The sequence below is a fragment of the Vanessa cardui genome, chromosome 21 (assembly GCF_905220365.1).
Source record: "Vanessa cardui chromosome 21, ilVanCard2.1, whole genome shotgun sequence".
Classification (NCBI taxonomy): Eukaryota; Metazoa; Arthropoda; class Insecta; order Lepidoptera; family Nymphalidae; genus Vanessa; species Vanessa cardui.
In genome coordinates, this window is record NC_061143.1 from 8070545 (window position 1) to 8096040 (window position 25496).

Here is a 25496-nt window from a genome sequence, read left to right on the forward strand (position 1 = left end):
CTGTTAGCTAACATCCGTTTATTGTGCGATCCGCAGCTACCATTTATACGTGCGACAGGATCGATGGCAAGTCAACAGGTTCTGAAATGACTACAGTTTAAAGCTTTTAATTATGTTCGTTAAAATATTTTTCTTGCTACAAATACTTGCGCTGACAAATTCACATATCGTTGGAGATAAAACACATTTGGTGAGCCGAATATGTATATTTTTGTTAAATATTTACACTTTTATACAAATAATAGCTGCTACCCGTGGCTTTCCTTGCATAGAATATGAATATATTTACAAATTAACTTAAAATATTACGTTAAAGATTGGCATACTAAGAATTTAGCTGTTTGTTTCCAAAATATTTTTTTGGAAACAAAGAGGTAAATTCCAGCCATTTTTGTGTACCGAATTTCATTTAAATCGATCCAGTAATTTTGGCGTGAAAGCCAGGCAGACAGAGATATATGTTGTTTTATTCAGAAACAAAAATATGAATATGTTTATTTTTTTATTTATAATATAAGCTACGTTAATTAATTTATAAATTAAATAATTTTGTTTTCGTTTTCTAATGAATACATTTGTTTTCAGACAGAATTAAAGAAATTATGTGAGCACGCCTACATTTGCTTTCACGACAACATAATTATTTGCGGTAAATCTGTAAACGAGGCAAGAACATTTCTAGATCTGTGCGACCTTTATGAATACTCCTGTGAATACAACATGGGTAATTAATATTAACTTTACCACCACAAACATAAATTAAATAAGACGCTACGTCTCTAATTAAGATCTCTATTACATGAGCTTTTATAAAATTTTACAAGGCATTATTAGAAGGCAGACTAACTATAAGGTAATTTAACTATCAGCATATAATTAAATAACATCGAATGTGTAATTTGACATTAACTGCGCTCGGATTACCAAAAATGTTATTGTATTAATTATGTAAAACTGACTTATATAACTCGTCATATTAACTTTCTTCAACTATTAAACTAGAGTACTATTGAATTCGCTTTAATACTCTATAATAAGCTGAGATGGCCCAGTGGTTAGAACGCGTGCATCTTAACCGATGATTGTGGGTTCAAACCCAGGCAAGCACCACTATATATATGTGATCTATATAGTCTATGTGTATATCGTGAGAAAAGATGCATGTATCTAATTTCATCGAAATTAGACACCAACCCGCATTGCAACAGCGTGGTGGAATATGTTTCAAACCATCTCCTTAATGGAAGAGGAGGCCTTATCTCAGCAGTGGGAAATGTACAGGCTCTTAATAAAATAAGGAGTTCATTGTTCAAATGTTATATACCATCGTGAAAGCTCGTTGATTCTCATTTAGGCGAGAACCACTGAATAAACCACCGCAGTGAAAACTTATTTGTTTCTGTCCGATTGGATTTAAGATATTAGATTAGTAATACACAACATAAAATACACAATATAAAATATCGGTTATAATACATACTGTATAATAGCTAGCATTGTTTTATGACACGTTTAGGGACATTATCTGATGAGCTAATGTTGGTAGCTTGGTACAAATCAAGAATACGTGGAATGTCGGCAAGAATGCCGTCAGTATTTGCTCTTTAAATCCCAATTCATAGCCTCTAGCGTAAAACTTAACCAGCTGTTATTATTACAGTTCAGCAATATGTTTAAATTTTTTGAAGAGTGTTTTTCTTCTAGATCCAAATGTTTCAACTGTAAATGGGGCAAATACATAATTTTGTATAAGAACGTACCTATGTTTATCACGATAGTTCGCGCATACTTAACTATATTTCAATTTTAACTTGCTAATAATAATAAGTGCTATTGACTAATATAATAACGGTTGCAAGTTTGGTGGCATATCTTTGAACTACTAATATTGAAATAAAAAAAATATCATTAGAATTATTAAAATTAAGGTCTTAATATTATACAAAAAAAAAAAACTGTTCAATACAAGTAAACATGGAATGTTGGCAAGAATGCTATCATTATTTCCTTGTTGAATCCTAATTCATATCCTTTTAACTAAGTTTAAAACTTTAAAATTAGTGCAGACAATAAAGCGACGTGTTATAAAATTTTTTTTGAAAGGTTTTGCACCATTTCTTCATGGGCCAAGTGTGTCAACTGCAAACGTATATTTGTCTCGCTAGTTCGCTTATACTGAACTTTATTTTGATTTAAACTTGCTAATAATAATAAGTGCTTCCAGTTTTCAGGCACGTCAAAGAAGAGGAAGGTGTTTGTCCGAACCCAAGAGAATTAAATCCAGGCGTTGGTTAACTTTATTTGAATAAGATTATGAGAAAAAAACTAGTATTGAAGCCGAGAAGTTTATTTCATATATTTTTCTAATGTCAATTTCAAAATTATATCAAATACAACATATTAAGTATATTTCTTTTTAATTTCCTTGAACATTTAGATATAAAATTATCAATATTATATCTGAACAATTTCAAAAAGTAAAAAAAGAGCGTCCTTATTGATTATTTAGATGATTTATAGTACTGGCGTACAGGAAGGCACGAAAGCGAAGTCTGAAAAAAAAAATACAGAAAAATATAATCACCATCATTTAAATAAATTATTTAAATAATGATTGTTACTAAACTTCATGTTATTCAGAAGATATAAAGGTATATAAATATATATATACTAACTGTATTTCCAATAGCAGTTTACTTGTAGCATGTGACATATATCCTCAAATTTTCCGTAGCCAAAGGCATCATCGTACCCACAAACAGTGTCCATTGTTCTTTCACATAATACAGCCACCGAACACCAAGGGCTTGGTTTGTCTTTCGCGGCTTGAGCATTTGGTACAAACATGGGCTTACTAGCAACAGGACGCGGCTGAAAAGAAAAAACTATTGTTTGTCTTCTAGGTCCAAAAAATACGATTCTACATTATTTCTTATACATAATGGGAAATCGTTTTTGGAAATTAAATCAAAGTGGTTTTTGATTAATACAATTTTATTTTAATAATAGTGGACATTGACTTCACTGATGAGGATGATTCATATTCATAGTTTGTTTCAACATGAAAATAGTTTATTTGGAAATATATTAATTTACTGGAGCAATTAATTGATGACAAAAATTATTAGTAATCAGTCTCACTGCTAGAAACACGATGTTCTACAACGGCCAATGGATCTCCATCGTTACGTAAATCTGCAATTACTATATCCATAAAGAACGTTATGTATTCTGGAAAGCTTTTTGCAAATCTTACAATTGGATGATCCTTATCAGCTTCCCCTCCGCTGCGTCTGGTCTGATGAACGTCCAATTTTTCAGGAAGTTTCGGTATAGGTTGAGCAATCTTTCGGGTTAAAGTGTTCACAAGCTTCTTAGTCGTCTCCTCATTTCTTTGAACCACATTAACGAGGTGCTCCAGAGCCTGAGTATGCTGAATTAATTTTTCTTCCACGAATTGATTAAAATCGCTCAATTTGTTATTACCAGAAGTTCTTCGTGTCCTCTGTCAAAACAATTCACACCAATTATGTAATTTAGATTAAGCATACAAATTTACAAATCACGTAATTTTATATGTAAAAAAACCTTTATTACAACCTTTAACATGGAATCCGATTTCATGGGATACATAGTCCCTAGTAATTTTTCTGAATTTTCAAAATCTCTTTGATAGGAGATGACGACTAAGGAAAGGAAAACAGCACCTATATTTTAAATTTATAATTATTTATTGTTTCTATATACTTTTTTATTCAATAAAAGATAATATGACAGTATTACCTACGGTATATGGCCGCATTGTGTCTATTTGTTGTAACGTACTTCTAACAAATAGGTCGGAAAGAGAAGAAAACACCACTTATACCCTCGATAATCTCGTATACTGTTTGATTAGTTTTGGTACTCGTCTTTTTTTGAGTATAATTAACGATTCATTGATTTTTACTAATAATACTTCATGTGTTATAAACAAATAAGTAGTATCAAATTACCTAAAAATAAAATAGTGCTAATTACAGTTTTGTCAGTAAAGTGATGTGTGCTGTAGTGTAATTTTACACTTTGTTAATTTTGTAGTCCAACATTTTTAAAAGTAGATAAAAAAATTATATACCTAAAATTTGGGAGGGCTAGTTTTGTTAGCTTATAAAACGAAAGCAGTCCTTAGTTAGGAAGACGCCTGTGCTACAATTGTGTCGCCTGCTCGCCACGTAAAGCGTGAAGTCCCTAATCACATAATGATTAATGGAAGATGAAAATTTCAACTAAACGTAGTTTGTACTTTCAAATGTGTGCATGTTATATTTTGTCATCCATGTTATCCTATATCTTTGCTAAGCAACTGTTATCCAAATTCAATTACAAGATTCTTGTAACCATCAAAGTATCACTGAAAGCTCGTGACAGCACTAATATTTTTTATATGTGTACACTTATTTTGCTATTGTGTCAAATTGTACGGTCTCTAAATGTGTTAAGCAATCAATAATATTCCCAAAAATGAAACCTACATATTAAAAAACCGAACGCATAATAATGAATATGATATAGCATGAATAAAAAGTTTTTACAAGGATCAAAGTTCTTAAGCCACATATATTCTCAACGTGATTTATAGACATTAAGCGCAGCGTGATTAAATTACCAGCGTTGATACGGCTCTCAGACAGTAAATTGCACTATTACAGCCGTTACATGCTCCTAAATGTAATTATAGACACAAAAAGTAAATAAAAAATTAGAAATTGCTACTAAATGATGTATGCACTAATAGAATATCAAAAATCAACACTTATAAGAAAACTATAACTAGAAGTCTGCTATAAGTACCAACTTAACATAATTTGTTTAAAATGCATATACTTATTTTTAATTTTTAAAAATAAACTAATTAACTTTATCCGAGTGGGTTATTTTTGAATTGTCTAAGTTGTAAATATTTTGGACTAAGCTGGCCTAATATTTACAAAATATGTATGGAGTAATATTTAATCTGCTCTTTTTACATCTATATATAATTAAATATGCTAAGCGTAACGAAAATGTATAATATACGGAAATGTTTTGGGCCTAGCTGTCCTAATAGCAACAATTTTATTTTTTAAAAAAAACTCGATTTTTTTATTCAACATCTACGTGGACAACGCTCACACGACATTTTCGACTGTGGATAGCGCAAGCTTTAAAATCATCCACCATTTCTTATATCGCCAAAACGCCATCAACCTTGAGACCTAAGATGTCATATGCTTTGTGCCTGTAGTTACATTGGTTCATTCACCCTTCACACGGGAAGGGGGTGAGTGCTAGCCTACGCAAAGCACTACCACCAACTAGTTATGGTCTTGTATTTACAATGAAATGCTATATATAGAACATAAACTGTAGGCAAACTATTGGGTGTAATTCGGAATATTAAAAAATAATTCAAAAGTCCCTTTTATTTCCTTTATATTTTATAATAGTGGAAATTCAATCACAATTATTTAATTCCAAACATATTGTACACATTCCAATATTATAACACCTTTAAAAAATTATATCAAAAACACAGACACAAAACAATTAACTATACGTTTATAATAAAAAATACATAATTATTACCTTGTGTTATTAATTTCTAATTGATAATTATATAGAAATTAATACAACGTAGACTTGCGTGAAACATGCGAGCGTGTGGACCAACCCAGACAAACCTAGAGAGTCCTTCAACGTCATCCATTAACCTTTGCTCAAGTGAATTTGCTGATATACTATCATTATTAAATTGAGGGCTCTTTACTTCGCCCCTCCATCGCGACACAATATAATCCGTTCGGGTTAAAGTAGCAGAGTGGGTTATCCTTTATTTTGTAACTCATCCTTTCGCTTTTGTTAAAGAGTAATTCACGAAAAAGGATTTATATTTTTAAATTTGTTGCTCAATATAATGTGTACACAACAAAAAAAAATAATTCGATCAATATTTCACATTCGATTTGCAATAACTTATTTAATGTGCTAATAAACGCGGTAACAATAAAATACTGACGCAAGCGTTTTGTTTTCAATAAATATAATAACTGTTTCCGATAAAAAATCTATTTCAACACGTGTTATTTAAGACTTTCAAATCAACGTGTGTTTTTGTGTTATTTTTCTATAAGGATGTAAGAAAAGACTATTTTTTATGTAAAATGTTACAATGTTAATATTATCGTTATTATTAGGTAAGATAAAATGATCGTAGTATGGCTTATATTTCAACCTGATTTGAACATTATTATTAGTATTTATTAATTTGTTTCATTGTTGTAGCTTACAATGTAATTATGATATTTCCTTTGGTGTTTGCACACAGTGAGACCATTAAGGTAAACTACAGATTATTAATGATTTTTAGATATAACTATTAATTTGTTTTTTTGGTTTGATTATCAGATGTTCTATGTCCAAATAGCAATACTTAGTCTTATTGTGTCTCATTTTTGAGGGTAAGTATGCCAGAGTAACAGGCACAAAGGACATAATATCTTAGTTCACAAGGTTGGTGGAACACTAGTGGACATTGGAACACAGTGTTTAATTTCTACAGACAATGAGTAAGTATAATGCTTCAGTGTTGAATAAAGGAATATGAGTTTGAGTTTGAATGGTTAATATTAATTACAACGCCAATGTTTATGGGCGATTATCTTACCATAAGACGGACCATTTGCAAGTCCACCTACCTACACCATAAAAAAAAGAAATAATTGCTAATATTTTTAATATACTTCGTAATAATATTCTACAAATTTTTTTTTTGTAATATGTGTATGATTATATTATTTTTAGAACGAAGAAGAATGTAAAATAGCGGATTTGTGCGTTCACGATAAGGTACCGATGTGCGGTATTGATTCGTGCGGGGAAATGAGAACTTTCATAGACACTTGTGACATGCATGAATTTAACTGTGACAGTAAGAAAGGTTATGAATTGTTACTTTAATCATTATTACATTCATTTTATATATTTATTTTCTTTTAAGTGATAAAATTATATATAACTAACATGAACAGCGTTCTACACACATTTCATTAACTAATATCACAAATATTCCCCTTACCTCATATTTGGTAGGGCTTCTGCTAGCCCGTCTGGGTAGGTACCACCCACTCATCAGTTATTCTTCCACCAAATAACAGTACTCAGTATTGTTGTGTCGATTTGAAGGGCGAGTGAGCCAGTGTAACTGCAGGCACAAGGGACATAACATCTTAGTTCCCTACTAGTTAATACTTAGTTTTATATTTCTTACAGCGTCATTGTCTATGGGTGATGGTGACCACTTACCATCAGGTGGCCCATATGCTCGTCCGCCAATCTATACCATAAAAAAACAAAAAAAAAGAAATAAAATTAATGACGGTCATAATATATGTAATATATTTGTACTCGTAGTTTCATTACACGCACTCTTTATTACATTTGTCTTATTTGTAATCATTGTAATTGTAAAAAATATTATAAAAAAGTGAAAAGTCGATTTATTATCTGTGAAGCTATTTTGCTATTAAAATTAATCAGGAGCTCAAAAGTTATCTCTTCCTTCGCGTCTTTTAATAAATAGATACATTTAGACACATAATCAATTCAGTATCAATTTTTTTACCAAAAATAGAACCTGCGTAGTCAAAAAATAGTAGTGGCAATTTTCTCACAAATAAATATATATGAAATAATCTTTAACTATGTCATTGATTTTGTAAATAAATAAGCATCAGTCTATAGATATCCCCATTCCCAATGTTGGCTTTAGGCTTCCTCTCCCCTAAGGAGACTTAGACTTTCGACCTTATTCCACTTCGCTGGTGTACACAATGCGCGTTGATGTATATACTTTTGGCAGATTTTCATCCGCCACATACATATATCCTTTCACCACCGAGCAAGAAGTAAATTATAAACACATTTAAACATGAACGGGAATTTAACTCACAATCTTCTGTTAATATTTTCATGTTCCTTTCTCTCTTAACAATTTGAGTGTTTGCTTATTCATATATTTATACTTAATATTATAAATGGGAAAGTAACTCTGTCTGTCTAACGCTCTTTCACTACCAAATCAATGAACGGAATTTGATGAAATTTGGTATGAACTAAACTACAGTATTCACTAAAGGTTCCAAACTAAATAAGTAGTTTACATATAGGACAAATAGTCACTATCGGAATTGTCATCCGGTCTTCGTTTGCATAACGCTATTTGAATAGTGTACTTTAGTTTCCGGACCCTCCACAGAATATTAGGAAGCTCGAGTGTTAAACATTTATTGTTACTAATTTTTTTAACACTTTATTTGCACAAACAATGTTAATTGTAGAAACGAAGGCGTTATTGCATCTATGCTTTTAACATTAACACTCATTAACCTCAACTAGTGCAAAAAAGTTTATAGCAATGCTAAAAAAAATAAAACATTTTAATAGGAAAATAATTCACTCATACCCAAACATTCATTGGCTGAGATGGCCCAGTGGTTAGAACGCGTGTATCTTAAGCGATGATTGCGGGTTCAAACCCAGGCAAGCTCCACTATATATGTATATGTGCTTAATTTGTGTTTATAATTCATCGCGTGCTCGGCGGTGAAGGAAAACATCGTGAGGAAACCTGCATGAGTCTCATTTCACCGAAATTCTGCCACATGTGCATTCCACCAACCCGCATTGGAACAGCGTGGTGGAATATGTTCCAAACCCTCTCCATAATGGAAGAGGATGCCTTATCCCAGCAGTGGGAAATTTACAGGCTGTCACTTTACTTTTAGTTTACTTTACAAACATTCATTTGAATATTCACTTATTTATGTGTGTTTATTTAAACGCTCATATATAAATAAGTAAATACGATATACTAGAATCACTTGATATCGTGGAAAATAAATACTTGATAAAAATAATTCTTTAACTCGATGTATAAGTGCGCGTCAAGGAGCTTTTTAATATTTTAATTGCAGATTTCAAGCAAAGACCCATTCACGAATGCTGGGTCACCTGTAAGAGAGGACGCTCGTTCAAGAAACCGGAATTCAGGACTGATTGCAACCTAAACGTCAAAAATAGATTATAACAAATAATAAGAGTATTATTTTCAAAGTAAATAAAAGTATAATTTTAACCACGCCTATTTTTTGGTATCACATGGGTACCTTAACTTACTATCGGGATGATCTGTCCTACCTAAAGAAAACGTTTATTTCTGGACCGGTGACAGATTGTCAATTATTGAGCATTTTGACTTTTACTTTCAGACAAATATATTCAGCATGTCTTCTTGAAACACATAAGAATGTAAAATTTCAAATACAACTTGTTCCATTAGAAAAATTAGTTAAATGATAATTTTGGACGAACAAAATATTTCAAAAATCCTGTATGTGTGTCCACGTGTAAGCAGTACAGTACAGATAATGTACACGCACAAGGGACATGACAACATTTCTTACAGAACTGTCTGTGGGCAGCGGTGACCACTGCTATCAGGTGTTGCATTTACCAGACCTACCAAAAATTGTGTATAGCTATTATTGAAAAAAATAATATGGTTTTTGTATTATTTCATTATATAAATACATATAAACACTTACAATACTTTCTAAGTACCTGTAATAATTTTGAATAACCCAAATTTCCTTTTTCATTCCATTCTATTACATATATACAATTACAATTATAACAATGTCGACATTTTACCGTGTTATCTAAGCTACAATCACAATGCATATATAAAAGTCTAAGTCCTGGTCGACTGACGAACCGCTTGAATTATATGACGAGAAATTAATTCAATGTCATTAATTATATCAAAATAAATAAATATTATGATCTAATACGTTTTAACACGCCTATAGAATGACCGTGTGTCAACGTACCGGATCGATCAAAGTGATTTTCATCAATAAAACGTCTGATGAACTTGAAAATTACACGTATGTATTTTATGGTACGTGTAGTAATGACCAATAACAGCACAATAATTTAAAAATTCTATTCCATATCCCTACTATTATTACAAACCTTGCCTACCTCCTTGTAGTCCCGGTAAATTGCTTATAGTACAGTACAGTAACAGCCTGTAAATTTCCTACTGCTGGGCTAAGGCCTCCTCTCCCACTAAGGAGAAGGTTTTGGAATATATTCCACCACGCTGTTCCAATGCGGGTTGGTGGAATGCACATGTGGCAGAATTTCGATGAAATTAGACACATGTAGTTATCCTCACGATTTTTTCCTTCACGAGGTGAATTATAAATACAAATTAAGCACATGAATATACAGTGGTGCCTGCCTGGGTTTGAACCCGCCATCATCGGTTAAGATGCACGCATTCTAATCACTGGCCTATCTCAGCTGTTTCAAAATTGCTTATATTTGTAGTTAAATGTTTTGCACTTAAATAAACAAACTTTTTATTGTAAATAACGCGAGCGAAACCTCAATACATTATATTGCCAGTTTGTAAAACATTATTACAAAATAAAAACTTTCGTCATGCTCGACGATGTATTTTTAAGCCTTTTTATATACTTATTACTTAAACTCAAAATCACTTACGCTCATATCGACGGCGCAAAGGTAATTTTTATTCTGATTTTCACATTAACATAATTATAATTCCTTATTCTTGCTACAAACATTTTTAACGCGACGCAAAATGTCATTCGTGTTACAGTTTTTAAGAGAAATACTTTACAATGTTATTAATTTTAATATTTAAATTTGTATATTAAACTTATAACTCACTTCACAAATTAAACCTTTTTGTGTAAAACAATACCGCATTATTCACCTGAATGGAACAAAATGAAATACAGAGAAAAACAAATATCAAAACCAACATGCCCGCTGACAATTGTTTGGGTTACCACAAATATGGGTCGATGTTTCATTTTGTGAAAAATTTTAAATGACTTTTCCAAGAATAAGTACGCCGCTTTTGAATAATCAGAATTAATCGGAACCCTTTGAAAAAACATTTCAATTAAAGTAATTTAACAACCAAGTCTTTCATATTAAAATACCATATTACAAATTTATATGTGAATGAAATATAATAAAGAAAACATTTCATTGTTATATATTGTATTATATACAAATACAACAGGAGTTTTTAAATGTCTACTGAACAAAGACCTACTCTTGAGGTGAAGATTTCGAGCCCTATTTGCCAAGCTATTCCAATGCAGAGATATGTTAGTGGCACATTTTCATCTGACGTATGGTTTTCTCTCACTGTTAATCGTCCAACGAGGTGCCCGGGTTTTGTCCACCATCCTCGATCAACATACAGCTCATTGTGCTAAGTCAGCCATCTTGAGTCGACTAAAAATAAATAACTACTAATATAAATATGGAAAAAAAATTATAAAGTAAAGGAATTTTTATAATGTAAGGAAATTTCCTAACTATGATTTATATGACGCCAAAACATTTTATCAGCTTGTAACTCTCCGAGAAACTATGCATTTTATTAAAAAAGGTTACATTGTATTTACTATAATTATTATACCTATAATTATAGAAACGTGATTTATCATTTTTGATTATCATATATCCAATAGTAATGGATAATTATCATTTAATCAGTATGTTTATGTTAAGATTTGATATTTGTTTTTCTGTTGTTATATTCATATGCGATATAATCTATCCTAATATACATATAAATGTGAAAGTAAGTTTGTTACCTTTTCACCTGGATGAAATGTTGGTATAGATATAGCTTAAATCCCGGGAAAGGACAAACGTTACTTTTTTCAATTCACCCCTCGAGGGATTGAAATGTTGGGTAACGGTTTGTGTGGTATAGTTTTATAAATCACGCACTGATAAAGCTAAAGGTTTAGCTAGTATTTAATAAATACATTCCCAAGTAACAATACAGTACGTTTACATTGTAAGCCTGAAATAAATAAATGATTAAGCTCCATCACAACGGAATTAAAAAAAATACAGTCTACAATCAATGTTTTTTTTAATTGACATTTCATTATTTTTAACGACGTATCTGTTTTTTGCTTTTTTATACATTTGTAAAATAAATACTTAATATATTATATTGACAGTGAATGTATATATAGTTTATTCAAATTATAAGACGAAAACACCAAAATAAACAACATTTGATATTGATTTCACGCGATATATTAGTCGAGAGCTCTTTTTCAATAAAATAGCGTGTCAACGTCCACAAATCTATTATCGAAATTTAGGAGTTAAAGTTAAAGTGAATATTAATTCCACCAGCCCGCATTGGAACAGCGTGGTGGAATATGTTCCAAATCCTCTCCTTAATGGAAAAGAAGACCTTATCCCAGCAGTGGGAAATTTACAGGCCTTTACTTTCCTTTACTTTACTTGAATATTAATAGTTAAGTGGACTAGTATTATAAATAATGAAACATTAATAAAGAACCGTGCACGATACAGCCGAGTTTATAGCAAATCGCAAGAAATTTAAAGCCCCTATTCCTTCTTCGATTGCAATAAACTGTACATATACATACATGGTGAATGTATAAGGAATTATATCGTTTCATATTGATGGTATTTGTGGCATTGTGTAATTTGCTAATGAAAACGAAAACATAATAACGACGTTAAAAATGCATTGTCACTTATGACTTATATGATATTGTTTACAAAAAACATTTTAAGATACATTGCACTGCATGTCTGCCTGTTGGGCTACAGCTGGACTACAATAAAACCTTTTTACATACCTACATTTCAAATATAAAAAAAAAAAAATCGTACTCTTAATAAAAATTGTTTGTATAATGTTACGTCACCTTTTCCTTTCACTAAACAATATATTTTAAAACACTTAGCTAGAAGAGGAATGTAAAATCGCGGACATATGCCGTCACGACCAAGTTCCTATATGCGGAATCGATTCCTGCGGGGAAATGAGGACATTCATCGATACCTGTGACATGCACGAGTTCAACTGCGACAGCAAAAAAGGTATAAACACAACTGTCTAGCTCAGTAACTTTTATCCGTCTAAAACGAGGGTTATCGTATTTATTTACATGATCACCTAATTTCTAGTAAAGTAAAGTAACAGCCCGTAACCACTGCTGAGTTAAGGCTCTCTCCCATTAAGGAGAGGTTGGTGGAAAGCACATGTGGCAGAATTTCGATGAAATTAGACACTCACAATGTTTTCTTCACCGCCAAAACGAGACGATTTATAAACACAAATTAAATTAAAATTAAAGTGATGCTTGCCTGGGTTGGAACCCGAAATCATCGGTTAAGATGCACGCGTTCTAACCACTGGGACATGTCGGCAATTTCTAGAGTCAAGTGAATTATAGTTTTGCAGTATATATGTTATCGTTATGATTAAATTAATTTGACCAACTTGATTACCTGTTAAGAATAAATGAGAATATTCTTGGTAACCCAAAGCTAATTTGAATCCAACTTATATCAAATTATATAAAATTTGGATAATAACCGCTATAGTAGAAATTTTAATATGAGATTATATGTGTAAGGATGAGTTTGCCGAATTGAACGTTTCCAATATGCTAACGTTTCTAATATACTACGAAATGATATAGTATATAATAGTAGAAATGTATTTATGTAGTACTATTTTAAATATTTATCATGCATTGCAAAATTTTAACTCAAAATAAAAATATAGTTCCTTTAATGAAAAAAGATCTCGCGTGCAGTTATGAGTAAGTTAATTTAATTCAAAGCTACAAACGCTCCAGAATGCAGATTCTACTAAGCAGTACTTTCAGACACATGTGGCTTAAATTTATTCATTGGCAAAGCTTACAGTTTTTGAGGAATTTTATAATAAAATTTATGGCTAACTACAGAAGGATTATATTTTTACTTTTCATAGGTGGAAACATGTTGTTGCATGTTTTCTTTACTCCTTATATAAAAATAATCAATATCACTGTTATATATACTGTTAGGCTACAGTAAGTTTACCAACTTTGTTACAAACATCCCGTAGGTAGTCTCAAGCTCTGGGAATCGTAATAATCCTGACAGCTATTTATGATCAATGAATACAGATGATATGCCTGTAGCTCTAATCAAAGTTATATACCATAGGACTTAATACATAGAAATATGCAAAGTATATTAATCGAGCATTATCTATGTCAATTAGCTGGTTTTACAGCCTTTAATTGTGTGTTGCAGAGTTTAGTACGCCTGCTAGAGATTACAAATCTTATATATTAATAGCCGATTTTGTCCTAGTTATATCGAGACGACAGCTACTCGTAACACATCAGTTATGGGGGTCATTTTAAAGAACTCCATGCAAAGATGTTCATAAAATTAAAAATAACTATTGTTTACAATTCACTTAATTGATTTATCAAAGAAATATTTTTCAAGATCGGAAAAAATACTGGCCAGGTATAGAGCAGTGCATCCCTGTATAAAAAAAAACGCAAAACGTACGAACAGACTAATTTGTTCTAAAACAGACGTAGAACAATTATCATTTAGAATCAAACCAAAACCTGTCATAGGTTTCGAAATTTGTAATAATCTGTTGGATAAACGGGAAGCTTTGCATTTGGCCTACTAGTGTGTGTGTCATTAAGTCAAACGATAACTGGAACTTTGAATATTAATACATTAAACGTAATACTAATGTTTATATTCTCAACATTTGCTAAAAGCACTGTTTATACATTTAGTACGGTTAAAAATCAATTATTTTTGTAATTCAAATTTGTATTAGTGAAATTGCCCTGTTACTATTATTATTACTTTTTCGGCAATTTTAAAAATAAATGAAGTTTCTTTAATAAACAATGCAATGATAAATACCGTTAATATTAAAAAGGTAGGTCATTAAAATATGAAACATAAACAGTGAACTAAAATTGTTCCTCAAATGCTTATTATTAGCACACACTAAGAAGGCTCCATTCAATTAACAAGAAAATGTAGACTTCTTTAACCAAAGTATTAATTAAACAACTACCTACTTAAGTCCGTTCACAAAGCGGAAAATATTTTTTTTTTCTTTAACTAGCGTCGTACTACAGGTTATACCGTATTATTTATGAAGCATACAATATTTTACAAAGCAATTATGTAAATTGAATTAAAAATATTTGTATTTGCTTTAGCGTTGTTTGCGATAGTCATAATAAATTAGTCCAAATCTATATAATCCAAAAAACAAGAGTGACTAGACGTCTGTTACTATGTGACGCAATATATTAAAACCAGTGTATGTAGAACTAAATACTTGTACTAGATAAAGAATCCTTCGTTGCGTATGGATTCAGACAGGGTCCTAGTTCACTGGACGCCAGACACCCACACTGGCGCCCTTTGAAATCTTCGATTAAATGATTCAAAAGTTGTTTGGATATTTCTTTGAATTAAATCCTCACAAACATATATCTCTGTACGTTTACTGTGTAAAAAAGAGCTCAGTGTTATGTAATTGTTGATATTCTTTTTTATTTAAACGTACTATTTCTAAAAAATTTTTCAAGTAGGTTTCATGTCAACATCTAAACTATGAAAGTACTTGAAACGTCAGTAAAGATATTTTTTTATAATTAATTTTTAACACTTATTATGGACACATAATATTGCTTAAATATTTTCGAAAACAACCTTTTTCATATTGTACTTACACTAAAACAGTTATTATTTTCTACAAAAAATAATACTACTTAGCGTTAGTCAACTCAATTTATTTGTACGTGTGACTCATTGAAATGGGAACGCCTTATAATGCCTAAGCCCTATAGCTGTTTCTCAGAATTAAACTTATACCGCAGACTTGACGTAGTAATAAGACGATAAAACGCTAAAAACAAGTCGGTAATTAGTGAGTCTTTCATTTTTATTGAGCAGGTAGGCAGACTGCCAAATAGGATACCTGTGGATAGATTATGTGATTGGTACTATAAAAAATAATCACCTTCCAAATTATGAAATAAATAAAATTATAATTAAACTAAATTATTACATATTTAAGATAAAATATCTGATGTTTAGTTGGTACCCACTACTAAAGCTGCCAGGCAAAATAATAATTTATTTTAAATTTAATTGACAAAACATAAAAATAATAATACATATTCGATACATCTAAAGAATAACCAGATAACTAAAGTTAATCCAATTACTAATCTCAATTAAGTTTTGATCAAACAAACGATGTAGTTCCTAAAATAAAATTCTTTGCAAATGACTTCAAGACGTATATTCTTACAGATTTCGTACAAAAGCCGGTGCATGAATGCTGGGTGACGTGCAAACGCGGCAGAAGCTTCAAGAAGAGCGCCTACGGGGCCGACTGTGACCTAAAAAACATTATTAAGTAGGCAGAATGCAATTTATCACAGGAATTGTATTTATATTGTCATTAATATAACCAATAATATAAATTGTACTAATTAAAGTTATTAATTTCGGGATATTTAACATGTTTTACCATGTTTTTGTCTCGTGAACAAGACATTCGTAGACAATGTCGAAATATCGAGCTCCACCGAACAAAAATAAAAAACATGGTAAATATCCCGAAATTAATAACTTTAATAATAAAAATAACCATGCTAATTTAAAATCTTATATAAAAATTGTACTAATTTCTTATCTATCTTTCTTGAATGTCATCACAAATGGATTTACACGTTAAAAAATAAAATAAAAACATAAAAATATACTTTTATTAAAAAACAAGTATATAAATAAATGAAACAATAACTTACGCATACGCACTTATTGTTCGAGATCACAGTTCGAGTATAATATCTACGAATAACAAAATTATAATATTGCATTATTAACTATTTACTAAATACTTAAAAATTAACTACATTTTTTAATTAAATATGTCGAAATTGTTAATATTGTGCAATTATTTACAGTGCTCTGTTAAAATGAATAACTATTTCGAGAAATATAAACAGCAAAAGTCATATAACATTAGAATCAATTGTACTAAATGTGTTTAAATATATAAGCCGTCGAGAGTCAGTGGTAAGGTTCTCCATCACAGTTAATGTTTGTCCAAGAAACCAGCACTTTTAACGATGTCATAGATGCGTTGTCTCGGTATTTTTTCGGCTTCGCGTTCAACAACTTGCATTTCCTTATTCGTGAACCAAGATTCTTTGGCTAGGCCAGCAGCGATCGAGGGGTTACTATAAAACGCATTCGATTTTAACAATTCCGGTGGCAATAAAGCCTCACTTGCGGCGTTCAGTTCAACGGCTGGATGAGATGAGACCGCTTGTACGGACGGGTGGGCGTATTGGATGCCAGCGACAGCTAAGGGTTGTGTGTATATCAGGCCCGGTCTTGCCTGGGCTACGCAGAGTATAGACGCAATGATGATGAGGTAATTCATGATGAAATAATCTATAAAAAGGGAAAGTAAAGGTTTATTTTCATATTTATACCTCAGCAAGGTTGTCTATTAATGAGAAGGTATTAATTTTAATTGGGCTATTTGAATTCATTGAATTTAGTAGTCTGTAACATTTGAAATCTTTACCCAATTATTATAATGTTAAAATTAAGCGTGAATAACATAGAAATGTTAAAAACCGCGTAGTAGAAAGTCACTTTTAATTAGTTGGGGTTAACATTACAATAAAAACTTTAAAGCTTAAACGATCAATTATTTAAGTTTTTTTTACTAATAACGTGCAAACTATGAAATTATGATTATACTTTCTCACGCACTACTCACAGAACACCAATAATAGCTTATTTGAGATTCTTTAAAAATTGAAAAATATTTAAAGTAAATATTTTTAATTTATAATAAAAAAAATATATCGTATATATTTATATATAGTACAGTAAAAAAAAATAGTTCATTTGGCTGTCACAGAGAAAAAATAATACTGTTAAACGATTTACTTCTGTTATTATAAAAATGTTCTAATTTTTTCACAAATACAACACTTAATCACTACTTTAAAAAAAAATCTTAACCGAACTTACATTACACTACACTTGAGTCACGGTCAACCCAGTCACTATCTGCGCAGGCGCAACGACGCTGCCAATATATATAAGCCTTTTACAAGCAACCTTCTGCCTACTTCCGGAATATGTATGTGTACGTTGAAAATAATATTCTTGTGCTTATTTGACCAGGGATTTTAAAATCAAATACTAATTATCGTCATGTGCAGAACAATTATTCCATATCTTTATTTACAGTCCACATTGAAACTAGATTTAACGTTGCTATCCTAAATTCCAGTTTTGAAATTATGATCTTTGTTTTTTTTACTGCATTATATATATACTCTGTAGAATTATAGCTCATATGCTTAATAATAAACAAAACAGGTGTGATATATTCAAATCTATTTTTATATTTAATTATTTATTATGTGATTTAAATATATATACAATAAACCAGGAAGTATGCATCTTTAAAAATATTTATAAAAAAAACGCTACTGATGAATGAGTGCTCTCAATACCAAGTGATAAAGTTCACGCAGCAGTTTGCCTTGCACACTTGTCTCATTGGAATAAACGCTTTAAAGAAATATAGCTCCTATTATCTAAACCATAAAGGTAAATATAGGATATTGATCTAACTATAGCCCCCAGCAATACTTCCACTTTATCTATCGCTTCCTAGTTCCGTTCTTGCCTGATTAATAGGAAACTATATTTCTAGATCGAACTTGTGTATTAAACTCAAGGAGGCAGGGCTTGTTATAGCCGTGAGGTTAATTAATGTTTGTTGCACAGAAACTTAGACTAAGATATTTGTTACGTAAATTGTACCGCAAAATTAATTATTCAATATACTGAGCGAACTACTTTTAACAAGAATATTAAAATACCAGTTTCACTAACAACATTTTATTAAAATGAAACATCATAAACAGAATAACTATAGTTAGATATTTAAAAAGAAAGTTTGCCCCTACTAATGATCACTCGATTATACTTAATGCAATATATATTTTAATATCTTTGAATTGTTTATATTTTTCTGAGACACATTAAATATAAAATTAATTCGAATATAAATAAGTTATTTATAAACCTATAAACTGACTACAACATTAAACCTAACCTAACCTAACCTAACCTAAATTAGATTTAAAATGATCATCTCAATACGACTTTTAGTTTTCGAGACATTCGTGGACAAATATACTAAATTAAGCACACGTGCTTAGAAGCCTACATTATCGCCCTCAAATATAATTACATTCTGACAATTTTACATACATACATGTCGAACTAATAACATCCTTTTTTAGAAGTCGGTTAAAAACTAAACAACGGTCATGATGATAAGCCCATGATTACTCGTATATTCGAACGCTGCGGCCAATGTCAACGGAGATGTAAGCTGGAGGTATTACAGTGCATTTGTGCTCTCATAATCCAATGGGATGGCAATCCAACTTGCCCTGTACGTGTCGTCCCGGTATTTAATCCAGGACAGGATCTGTAGCCTTCTAAAGGGGCCAATTAACCAACAAGGTAAAATCATATGCAATGTATGTACTGAGTACAATGTAAAAATGTTGCCATTTTATAACACCGGCTGTTAATAAGCTTATATTATTTTTAAATAATTAAAATAGCCAAGTAATGCGTATACGGTTAATTACAATGCTAATTTGTAACCATTTAATGATACAATGTGCAATCATGATACGGAACATTAAGTATATCTGGGTCAAGGCTGACGTATTGTGAACAAAACTCGACAACGGAGACTTGAACCATTGGACATGCTTTCAAGATTTAAAAAATATGCCTGTTCATTGTTCAGACATAGGATGTTTTAATAATATCACTCATTTCGAACATGAAACTATTATTACTAAAGTAATAGACAACGTCGTTCCCTTTATTCTAACACACGACATATTTTTTTTTTGTAATGTTTAACTGAAAAAGCCGATTTGAATAAAACTTATCCTAGAGGATGGAAAGCGTTTACTAGGAGCGTTTCGTTTTTGAGTACTAATTAATATTATTACAAAATTACCAGCAGTTCGTAATTTCATCGACTAAAAATTAACATTATTAACGTGACAAGCAGAATTTTTGATGTTATTTTATATAATAATTATGAATATATATCATATTTTTTACTAAAAACCATATATGTTACAAGAGATAGACTTAAAACGCTTTAAATATAAATACAGAATGTCTGCTATACAATTATTTGAAGATTAAAACTGTCTTCTGATCTATAATAACAGAATACATCATCTCATCATACATTTAATACACATATATTGATTTAATATACACAATACAATTAGATATATTTTCAAATAATTATACAACTTTTATCTCTATGTATATATGAGTAATTTATACATTATAAATCTATGTACCTTAAACTATGTTCATTTAGGACCATAATGTAAAGATACACTTCATTTATTCAAAAATTAACATGACTCGCAAGAAAATAATTAAAGATAATTTTTTACTTCAATATAATAAAAATATAAAAAAAATTATGGAAATAATACAGACATTTGTAATTGAAACCATTTCACTGGGTATTTCCGGTTCTTCTCAGTATAATTTACATTCCGAAAGGGTAGTATTTTTATGTTTAAAATAATATTCAAAAGTACTTGTAAAATTCACTTCTATAAATAATGTTTTCATATGATATGAACTTACAAAGTTGAACAAAGTACGTATAAATTTTGAATAAACGCTGTTACCAAACGGTAATTGTTACATCATTTGTGTAACCAAAGTTACGTATTAAGTTTAGGACGGGCAATGTTACACATATTACACGTGATGGGCTAACAAAACGTATGAGAATGCAGGTCAAATAAACGCATTGAGAAATACGTTAACAAATAAAGTGTTTTTTTTTTCCTTTCGAAGACATTTTTCCACCAACCCGCATTGGAACAATGTGGTTGGATATGTTCCAAACCTTCTCCTTAAAGGGAGAGAAAGCAGCAGTTTTCCCAGCAGTGCGAAATTTACAGGCTGTCGTTGTTGTTACATTTTTACTTATATTGTTTTTAATAAAAAATGATATAGGAGACAATTATTAACTTATGAATAAAAATAAGAACAATAAAAAATCTGAGATAAACACAATTTTTAAAGTCAATATTTCGTAATTATTAGCAATTCAAAATTCTTGATTAAAACAAAGCTCGTCAAATCACCAGTGACACAATACGATTTTTGTTTGCCGAGATAGAGTATACAATTAAGGCTCTTCTTCTTAACTGTGTTAATTATTTCGCAATTTATTGTGACTTGGCACTGAATTGAAGTACTCTTTAAAACGACTTTGGCTGTTTCCAAAGTTCAGAAATACGCTATAACAAAACCACCTGTAATATTTTTGTAATATAAATAGAAAATAAAAATTAAATTGAAAATTAATTACACCGATGAAAAATTCCAAATTCAAATTTAAAACAAATATTAGAATAACCTACAGCATCATTAAAGCTATGATAGAACATAAAGCTCTGGTATAAAGATTACAATAACAATAATCCGAAAACAAGTATTACGAAATTTTAAAGGTTATAATTTCATAATTTCTCTTTAATCTCACCCACACACTTCAGATATTATTTCTTAATAAACAAAGAAATATATATCTTATTAATTCTATAATTAACTACCCACGCAACATCCACTCTTTGTATATTATTTATTCGATCATTAAATTTTTAATAAAAATAATCTTATAAATAAAAAACAAACAACATTTTGCTCAAGTTAAAAATAACTATCAAGATTAATCCCTGAAACTAGATAAAAATAAAATTTATTTTGAGTATAATATATAGTAAAGTAAGAGCTACCATCAAAAATACAAATATATAGATTTTAGAACATTGTTATTAAATCTTTATTAGCTAAAAATTTTGTTAAATATCAATCCGAATGTACGATATCTTTCCTCTGAAGTATAAATTCATGAGGAAGATATTATGTATGTAACCTTTAATCATCAGCTACATGTCATTGAAAGACCCATCAAATCAGGTCCAGCCGTTCCAGTGATTAGCCGGAACAAACTAACAAAAAAAAATGTGGTATGTTCATATATACCGTGTATATACATATGCATTAACTAAAAGCGGTTATATCTATTACATACAGACACTTAAGTATCAACTTTATTATTTGTATAGATTTATTTTTACACGCGGGTGAAGAAGTTGCACGTGTCTTTTGATTTCAATATTACTTTCTTAGTTCAAGAGAATTATTTATACCCCCTGGTACACTGTTACACGTGGAAATGTAAGAATCTTCTCAATCGATAACTGTTTTAGCATTTTCTTAACACGAGTAAGATCTTCGTAAGACGTTACACGTGTTTTTATTGAGGAATTTTAGCCACAGATTTGTAGAGATTTCATGTCCCGATAGAGGTGGATTCTACCTCTTAGATGTGTGTGGGTTTTCCTTTAAATTATTAGCAATATTTTAATAGTACAAATTTGATCGCACTTTTAAAAGTCTATATTTATCAGTATCATGTAAAAGACTAATCGAGTGAAATTAAAAGAACTTAAATGTGAGACTCTTACAACTAATCAATAAATGAGGTCTATGGTATACACCCTGACTGTACCAGCAAACTGTTTAGTCTAGTTTGGTGGTGGAGTGATATGGAGAATGTAGATAAAATAGATGAGAGCATTGTCCTCCGAATAGATGTAGTACGTTAAAACATAAGGTCTTTGAAACAATGTCCAATTATTTACAAATAATCGAATGAAATACTTTGCAATATTTTATATAATCAAAAACATTGTTTCATCAATTTACGACATTTTTTACACGTTTAGAGGCAGTAATAATAACAACTAGGCTTGCGAGAAATCTCTCACAACTGAAGCTCTATTGTTACACGTGCTATGTAAATGGGTTACTGGATCGTCTTAAGATAACCTGAAAAACAGCGCTTTTGTCAGGAGAATTATAAACAAATACTTGTTGTTTGTCAATTTTATTTTCAAGTTTCAATTTATTCCATTAAAAATAGTCTTAGTATCTTTATATTAAGCAATCTGTGAACGCATACAGCATTTAAATTGAATACTGCTATTGTATATTAAGTTAAATTCACTATATACTTAAACGAAAGGTAGATTTCGAGTTAACGATTTGTTCGAGATAAGCGTCATTGTTTATTCGTACACAGAACGGTTACTCAAGCAGCGGGGCCAAGTTCATTGCAATATTAACGAGGTTACACAACATGTGACTACGTGCCAGGCTGCCCGCGCGGAAACTGCATATTAAAAACGAAAAGATGCCAGCGATTTGATTAAATTTTTACAGAAGGTTACCTATTCTACTACGAGGGCCAATCGTTTGTAAACAATTTTAAACGTACAAAAGCTGTTAAGTCAAATACCAAGATTTGCTTGAAGAGCTATATGAGGTTGTAGTTAATATTCTTTAGGGACTATATTTGGAAAGGCACATTAGTAACATTTATCTTCTCGTGTCATTGTGTGTCAAACTTGAAAACTCATTTTTGTTAATTGCATGTTGTTAACAGAAGCTTAGCGGCTTATCATTTCATCTTTTTGAGCATTAATAAGAAGCCATAACATTTTTTGTCGTTAATAGAAAATTTTAGTTATACCTATATGTTTGCAGAATATAAACTTTAATAGAACGCATAGTTTATTTAATATTACATATTTTAATATATAGAAACGAATAAGTATCAAAATATTCACGTTAATAAGGCATAAAAGGGAAACACATGTAATATTACATAAATAATTTAGAAATAATATTAGATTTCAATAACTAGCTATATAACTACATCATAAAAAGTCAGAATAAAACTTTGATAAATAAATATACCATTTGTATTATCAGCTTTTTATCTAGCTAAAAATACCTTGACATTCTGCCATTAATAACGCTGTTAGTTACTATGTGTTCATTCTCACGATACAAGATTAGTAGGTTGTTAATACTATACGAATTATTTATGGAATAATATTAATTATTTTTACCATAATTAACTTTTATTAAATACACGGGATTACGTTCAACCTTACAAATAAACTTTGCGCAAATCTCTCAGCCTTCATTATGTGTTCCATAATGAAACGACTCATTGTCTTCGTTTAGACTAATACGCAAATCATTTATACTTATATTCACGTGCTGTGGGAAATGAGTTGTGTCTCGTAATACTTTTACTCGATTACCGAATCTAGCTTTTAAAATTTGAAAGAAATCTCTCGTTTCACCTTTGACGGTTGTCTCCCAAGTACGTGGTCTGTCGCAATGCTTAGGATACGTTTTACAATGATCTTGAGTAGAAGACCCATTTTTCTCATTGCCGGCAATTGTATTCTCACTGAGTTCTTTATATTCCTTCGTCACGGCTACAGAAGTATTTGCTGTAGATGTGTTTAAAGACGGTTCGTTTTTCGTCAAATTCGATGATGTACTAGTAATTTCTGTTGTTGTTAGTATTGTAGATTCTGTCTTTAAAGAAGAAACTGGAGATACAGGATGCGTTGATAAATCGGTACTCATAGGTTCAGTCAAGTTTTTTGTCGTCTCTTTGGTAACTTTTAAATCTGTAGTCATATTTGTATCTCCACGTGTGCAATTTTCATCAGTAACAATAGTTGAAATTGGTGTTGTTGTTAAATCTGTAGTTTTTGCTGTTGAAATAAATGTAGTCTCAGTTATTTTAGTTATATTTTTGGGTTTCGTTTGACTTGTAGAAGATTTAATATTTGTAATTACTAATGATGTTGGAGCTTCTGAGTCTGGATTGGTTGAAGTTGATAATTTCTCCGTCTCAATGTTTTGCGTTGTTAAATTTAACTTTTCAGTTGTTACTAAAGGTAATGTTTCTTTTGTTGTTATTGTTGATGTCGCAACATTGTCTGTTTCTTTCGGAGTACAATCCAGTAGATCAGTTTCCAAATAAGCTAAAAAATAATATGCATAACATTATCATCTATAACTCTTTAATTCCATTTGTAATCTACAAACTATTTACCTTTGTGATAGTCGCAGTTATACTCAAACAAATCGCATTCATCTAAAAACATTCGTTTGTGTCCTTTGTCTTCATCAGCTCCACACAAAGGTATACCCGTGTGGTTGCAAATTGTTGCTAAGATACAATGATGAGGCGGCTAATAAGCACAAAATAATTCATTTTCAGTATAAAATTGATCAATAGCATTTAAATTTCTTACCCGTATATAATGTTGTTTGGTTGTATTTTGCAACAGAATAACGTATACTGTAATTGAAATATTTTATTTAGCAGTGTTTGATATAAAATTTAATTCATATGGTTTATTTTGTTTCTTACGTGAAGCCAGTAAAATATAATTCATTGTTAAATTTCCATTATATCACAATTACTTGCTTAAAAATTAATTAATAGTACGTTTCATTTTGCTTGCTTCCTTGACGTTTTAATCAAAATAAAAATAAAAACA

General features: G+C 30.6%; 5 protein-coding genes across 5 annotated transcripts; 2 read left to right on the forward strand and 3 right to left on the reverse strand.

Annotated features, from left to right (window-relative positions):
• Positions 1 to 2364: 2364 nt before the first annotated feature.
• Positions 2365 to 3502, reverse strand: LOC124539102 (the record flags this gene model as incomplete). The annotated part of the gene is made up of 3 exons (XM_047116425.1): positions 2365 to 2552; positions 2676 to 2871; positions 3257 to 3502. Coding segments are annotated over 3 exons (480 nt in total), but the record flags the coding sequence as incomplete, so codon positions are not given.
• A 2804-nt stretch (positions 3503 to 6306) lies between these two features.
• LOC124538712 lies at positions 6307 to 9119 on the forward strand. Its single transcript, XM_047115863.1, has 3 exons — positions 6307 to 6359; positions 6823 to 6958; positions 8994 to 9119. The coding sequence occupies exons 1-3, from the start codon at positions 6318 to 6320 to the stop codon at positions 9104 to 9106; spliced, it is 291 nt and encodes a 96-aa protein (XP_046971819.1). The 5' UTR covers positions 6307 to 6317; the 3' UTR covers positions 9107 to 9119.
• Positions 9120 to 10520: 1401 nt separating this feature from the next.
• On the forward strand, positions 10521 to 16457 carry LOC124539020. The gene is made up of 3 exons (XM_047116326.1): positions 10521 to 10611; positions 12867 to 13002; positions 16264 to 16457. Exons 1-3 carry the CDS (start codon positions 10528 to 10530, stop codon positions 16371 to 16373), a joined length of 330 nt encoding a protein of 109 aa, XP_046972282.1. The 5' UTR covers positions 10521 to 10527; the 3' UTR covers positions 16374 to 16457.
• A 250-nt stretch (positions 16458 to 16707) lies between these two features.
• On the reverse strand, positions 16708 to 18054 carry LOC124538886. Its single transcript, XM_047116136.1, has 2 exons — positions 18007 to 18054; positions 16708 to 17415 (listed from the first exon to the last, which is right to left on the reverse strand). The coding sequence occupies exon 2, from the start codon at positions 17402 to 17404 to the stop codon at positions 17054 to 17056; it is 351 nt and encodes a 116-aa protein (XP_046972092.1). The 5' UTR covers positions 17405 to 17415; positions 18007 to 18054; the 3' UTR covers positions 16708 to 17053.
• Positions 18055 to 23637: 5583 nt separating this feature from the next.
• On the reverse strand, positions 23638 to 25396 carry LOC124539028 (serine-aspartate repeat-containing protein E-like). The gene is made up of 3 exons (XM_047116336.1): positions 25248 to 25396; positions 25046 to 25184; positions 23638 to 24974 (listed from the first exon to the last, which is right to left on the reverse strand). Exons 2-3 carry the CDS (start codon positions 25095 to 25097, stop codon positions 24106 to 24108), a joined length of 921 nt encoding a protein of 306 aa, XP_046972292.1. The 5' UTR covers positions 25098 to 25184; positions 25248 to 25396; the 3' UTR covers positions 23638 to 24105.
• Positions 25397 to 25496: the final 100 nt, after the last annotated feature.

Bases quoted from the DNA above. Each gene is read 5' to 3' on its own strand.
- LOC124539020 (XM_047116326.1), top strand. From the start codon at position 10,528: ATGCTCGACGATGTATTTTTAAGCCTTTTTATATACTTATTACTTAAA. The intron at 10,612-12,866 runs GTAATTTTTATT...TAAAACACTTAG, and splicing joins CTCATATCGACGGCGCAAAG to CTAGAAGAGGAATGTAAAAT. The intron at 13,003-16,263 runs GTATAAACACAA...ATATTCTTACAG, and splicing joins CAACTGCGACAGCAAAAAAG to ATTTCGTACAAAAGCCGGTG.
- LOC124538886 (XM_047116136.1), bottom strand. From the start codon at position 17,404: ATGAATTACCTCATCATCATTGCGTCTATACTCTGCGTAGCCCAGGCA.
- LOC124539028 (XM_047116336.1), bottom strand. From the start codon at position 25,097: ATGTTTTTAGATGAATGCGATTTGTTTGAGTATAACTGCGACTATCAC. The intron at 24,975-25,045 runs GTAAATAGTTTG...ATTATTTTTTAG, and splicing joins TAACTGCGACTATCACAAAG to CTTATTTGGAAACTGATCTA.
- LOC124538712 (XM_047115863.1), top strand. From the start codon at position 6,318: ATGATATTTCCTTTGGTGTTTGCACACAGTGAGACCATTAAG. The intron at 6,360-6,822 runs GTAAACTACAGA...TATTATTTTTAG, and splicing joins CACACAGTGAGACCATTAAG to AACGAAGAAGAATGTAAAAT. The intron at 6,959-8,993 runs GTTATGAATTGT...TTTTAATTGCAG, and splicing joins TAACTGTGACAGTAAGAAAG to ATTTCAAGCAAAGACCCATT.